We start from the raw sequence: 4,709 nt of genomic DNA on the forward strand, positions 1-4,709 counted from the left end.
AAAGAGTAGTAAGGGACAAAATAATCTCTTCTTAAAGGAAGGTAAGGAGAAAATAAAAGGAAGGGGGACAAAATAATCTCTTCTTACAGGAAGGGAAAAGGAAGTTATCTGTTCTTAAAGGAAGAAAAGGAAGAAAAGAGAAGAAATAAAGAACGAAGGAATGATTCAGAAAAATTTTATATATATATATTTTTTTTTTTCCAATAATAGTCATGTTAAATTTTCTATAATATATACATATTATAGAAGACGTACAGAGAACAAACAAACAAACGGACAAACAGAAACAAATCATGTCATCATCAGGAAAGCCAGGTGGTGTTGCCGCCGGTAGCGGTGGTGCCGTTGACGGTAGTGGTACCGGTAGTGGTGGTGCGGCCACCGGTGGTACCACGCCCATGTGGCAAGAATGGTTAGAGAAGTGGTTGGAGAAAAATAAGGAGAACTTGGGGAAGGGCACTATTACAGTAAGTAAATATAACAGGAAGATGAAGTGAAGAGGGGAATGAATGTGTCCATCATACGTATACATACACACATATACATATATACATGTATATACATATATATATATATACATATATATACATATATATATACATATATATACATATATGTACATATATATGTATGTATATGTATGTGTACTCGCACTTTAGTCTATATACGTACATTTGTCCTTCTTTTCTTCCTTAATTTCCTCTGTAGGATGCATTATGGAAGGATCTGGAGCCAACGTATAATAACTTCGTGAAAGAAGTAAAGGAGGCCCAGCAGTCTTTTGAAATGGATGAACTCTGTGAGAGTACCGGGCAGTTGACTGATAATGCAGTGTATGTGGATGGCGTGAAGACACTATGTCAGGCCATACTTAAAATAAGATATTTCATGAGTGGAGTAAAAACAGAGAGGCGGGGGCAGGCTCCGGATGGGACAAAGTACGACCGGGCACCAGTTATTCAGGAGAACATGCAACCGGACGAAACCTTTAAGCGATGCATTGTCGGCATGGTCGGCCTCTGGGATATTTATGGGGAACACTGTAAATTGGGGGGCGTTATACAGGAGGTCGAATCAGGTGTGGACAGCAAATTAAAGAAGCACTTGAAGAAGGAACATATTGCGAACTTGGATATGTGTAAAAGCATTACTGCTGAGGGTTTAACTCTTGGTAGAACAGTTCTTGGTGATAGAATTAAAAATTGGGTTAAGGAGGATAAGGAGAGGGCGGCAGGTAGGTCCAGCGCGGCCAGCAGATGGGTGGGTGGAGCAATGTATCTTGGTGAGGGGATGTGTCCCAAGGGGGAGGACGAAAAGAAGAAAGCAAGGAAAGACAATATGAAAAGTATGGCACAATTTCTTAGTCTACCCAACACAACCCCGGACCCAGGGAACAGTAGTAAGGTCAATGTAATGGAAGTTTTAACGAATGATAAATACAACATCCCAGATGAACAATTAAAAACCGCGCTGGCATCAGTAGTTGCGAATGGAAAATCACTAAACACCGAGGCCATAAAGAATCTTAATCAAATGTTAGCCGATAAAGCCCACATTGTAAAAGGTAAGTCTAAAAAAAAAGGGAAGGAAAATTCTGTTTACGGCATGGAAGAAAAGTTCTGTTTAAAGCATGGAATTAAAGTTCTGTTTTAGGGTAGGGAAGGAAAATTCTGTTTAGGAGGGTAAAGGAAAGAGTGTTTTAGGGGGTGGAATGAAGGAGTGATAAAGGGGGGGGGAAGGAAAGGGCTGCTTAGGGGTGGAGAAGGAAAGAAGGTTGCTTAGGGTTGGGGGGGTAAGGAAAGAGTGTTTAGGGGGAAAGAAAGACTGTTTAGGAGAATGGAAAGAGTGTTTAGGGTTGGGGGGAAGGAAAGATTGTTTAGGGGGGATGAAGGAAAGAGTACTTAGGGGGGTCAGGAAGGAGTGTTTAGGGGGGGGTTAAGGAGAGGGTTGTTTAGGGCGGAGGGATAAGGAAAGAGTGTCTTAGGGGGGGTAAGGGAAGAGTGTTTTAGGGGGGGGTGGGGAAAGAATGATTGTTTAGGGGGGTGAAAGAAGAAAGAAGGTTTAGGGGGAGGGAAGGAAAGAATGTTGTTTAGGGGGGTGGGAAGGAAAGAATGTTGTTTAGGGGGGTGGGAAGGAAGGAATGTTCTAAGGAGTAAGGGGAGGGATGCTTAGGGTAAGGGGACAGGAAAGAGTGCTTAGGATGGGGGGATAAGGAAAGGGTTACTTAGGTGGGGGTAAGAAAAGAGTACTTAGGGGGAGGGAAGGAAAGAGTGTTCAGGAGGGGGGAGAAAAGGAAAGAGTGTTTAGGGGGGGGGAAAAGGAAAGACTACTTAGGGGTAAAGGAAGACTACTTAGGGGTAATGGAAGACTACTTAGGGGTAAGGAAAGACTACTTAGGGGTTAGGAAAGACTACTTAGGGGTTAGGAAAGACTACTTAGGGGTTAGGAAAGACTACTTAGGGGTAAGGAAAGACTACTTAGGGGTAAGGAAAGATTACTTAGGGGTAAGGAAAGACTACGTAGGGGTAAGGAAAGACTACTTAGGGGTATAGAAAGACTACTTAGGAGTAAGGAAAGACTACTTAGGGGTATAGAAAGACTACTTAGGGGTATAGAAAGACTATTTAGGGGTAAGGAAAGACTGTTTAGGGGTAAGGAAAGACTACTTAGGGGTAAGGAAAGACTACTTAGGGGTAAGGAAAGACTACTTAGGGGTAAGGAAAGAGTACTTAGGGGTAAGGAAAGAACATTTAGGGGTAAGGAAAGACTACTTAGGGGTAAGGAAAGACTACTTAGGGGGAAGGAAACACTACTTAGGGGTAAGGGAAGACTACTTAGGGGTATAGAAAGGCTACGTAGGGGTATAGAAAGACTACTTAGGGGTATAGAAATACTACTTAGGGGTTAGGAAAGACTACTTAGGGGTAAGGAAAGACTACTTAGGGGTATAGAAAGACTACTTAGGGGTAAGGAAAGACTACTTAGGGGTAAGGAAAGAGTGTTTAGGGGTAATGAAAGACTACTTAGGGGTAAGGAAAGACTACTTAGGGGTAAGGAAAGACTACTTAGGGGTAAGGAAAGACTACTTAGGGGTATGGAAAGACTACTTAGGGGTAAGGAAAGACTACTTAGGGGGGGGTAAGGAAAGACTACTTAGGGATAAGGAATGGGGGTTTAGGGGAAAGGAAAGGTTCTTTTCTAGGTTATTAGAACAACAATGTGGCCTGGCACTTAACCACCCTAAGGGGGGGAATGTAGGTTGGGGGAAAGGAAAGAGTGCTTTAAGGTAGGGAAGGAATGAGTGTTTAAGGGGGGAGGTAAGGAAAGGGTTACTTAGGGGGGGGAGTGAAGAAAGAATGTTTAGGGGGCCGGGAAGAAAGGTTTAGGGTAGGGGGGATGGAAAGAGTGTCTTAGGGGGGGAGGGAAGGAAAGAGTACTTAGGGCGGGAGAGAAGGAAAGAGTGTTTAGGGGGGGTTCAACAAAGAGTGTTTAGGGAGGGTTCAACAAAGAGTGTTTAGGGGGGGTTCAACAAAGAGTGTTTAGGGGGGGTTCAACAAAGAGTGTTTAAGGGGGGGGGAAAGGGGAAAGGGTTGTTTAGGGGTGGGGGACAGATGGACTGCTTAGGGGTGGGGAAAGGAAGAGTGATCAGGGGAGGTGTAAGGTAAGAGTGTTTATGGGGGGGTAAGGAAGGTTCCTTCCTAGGTTATTAGAACAACAATGTGGCCTGGTACATAACCACCCAAAGGAATGAGAATGTAGGTTAGGGGAAAGGAAAGATTGTTTAGGGGGGGGAAGGAAAGTGTGCTTAGGTGGGGGGTAAGGAAAGAGTGTTTAGGGGTGTGGGTAAGGAAAGATTGTTTAGGGGGAAGGAACAGGAAGGAATGAGTGTTCAGGGGGGGTGAGGAAAGAGTACCAAGGGGGGGGGACAGATGGACTGCTTAGGGGGGGGTAAGGAAAGAGTACCAAGGGGGGGGGACAGATGGACTGCTTAGGGGGGGTTAAGGGAAGAGTGTTTTGGGGGGGGGGGGGGTAAGGAAAGAAGGTTTAGGGGGAAGGAATGAAGGTTCAAGGGGAAAGAAAGAAGGATCCTTCCTAGGTTATTAGAACAACAATATGGCCTGGTACTTTAGCCACCCTAAGGGGGGGGAAAGGAGTGTTCTGTCTGAGGGAAAGGGAAAGAGTGCTTAGGGGAGGGGTAATGAAAGAGTGTTTAAGGGGGAGGGTAAAAGGAAAGAGTGTTCAGGTGGGGGGGAGGAAGGAAAGAAGGTTCTTTAGGGGGAGTGAAGGAAAGAGTGTTTAGGGGGGGGAAGGAAAGTGTGCTTAGGGGAGGGGTAATGAAAGAGTGTTTAAGGGGGAGGGTAAAAGGAAAGAGTGTTCAGGTGGGGGGGAGGAAGGAAAGAAGGTTCTTTAGGGGGAGTGAAGGAAAGAGTGTTTAGGGGTAAGGAAAGAGTGTTTAGGGGTAAGGAAAGAGTGTTTAGGGGTAAGGAAAGAGTGTTTAGGGGTAAGGAAAGACTACTTAGGGGGGGTGAAAGGAAAGGGTTACTTAGGGGGGGGTAAGGAAAGACTACTTAGGGGTATAGAAAGACTACTTAGGGGTAAGGAAAGACTACATAGGGGTAAGGAAAGACTACTTAGGGGTAAGGAAAGATTACTTAGGGGTAAGGAAAGAGTACTTAGGGGGGGGGGTAAGGAAAGACTACTTAGGGGGG

The 4,709-nt window shown here is 44.8% G+C and overlaps 1 protein-coding gene across 1 annotated transcript in view; it reads left to right on the forward strand.

Moving 5' to 3' along the window:
- Window positions 1-293: 293 nt before the first annotated feature.
- The window catches only part of PKNH_1219200 (SICAvar, type I), a gene marked incomplete at both ends in the record, with an annotated part of 21,676 nt that continues 17,260 nt past the window's right edge, over window positions 294-4,709 (forward strand). The window contains 2 exons of the mRNA XM_039114061.1: window positions 294-467; window positions 709-1,564. Coding sequence (XP_038969811.1) covers window positions 294-467; window positions 709-1,564 — 1,030 coding nt within the window. The remainder of the gene's footprint in view (window positions 468-708; window positions 1,565-4,709) is intronic.

Source organism: Plasmodium knowlesi, assembly GCF_000006355.2.
Source record: "Plasmodium knowlesi strain H genome assembly, chromosome: 12".
NCBI lineage: Eukaryota > Apicomplexa > Aconoidasida > Haemosporida > Plasmodiidae > Plasmodium > Plasmodium knowlesi.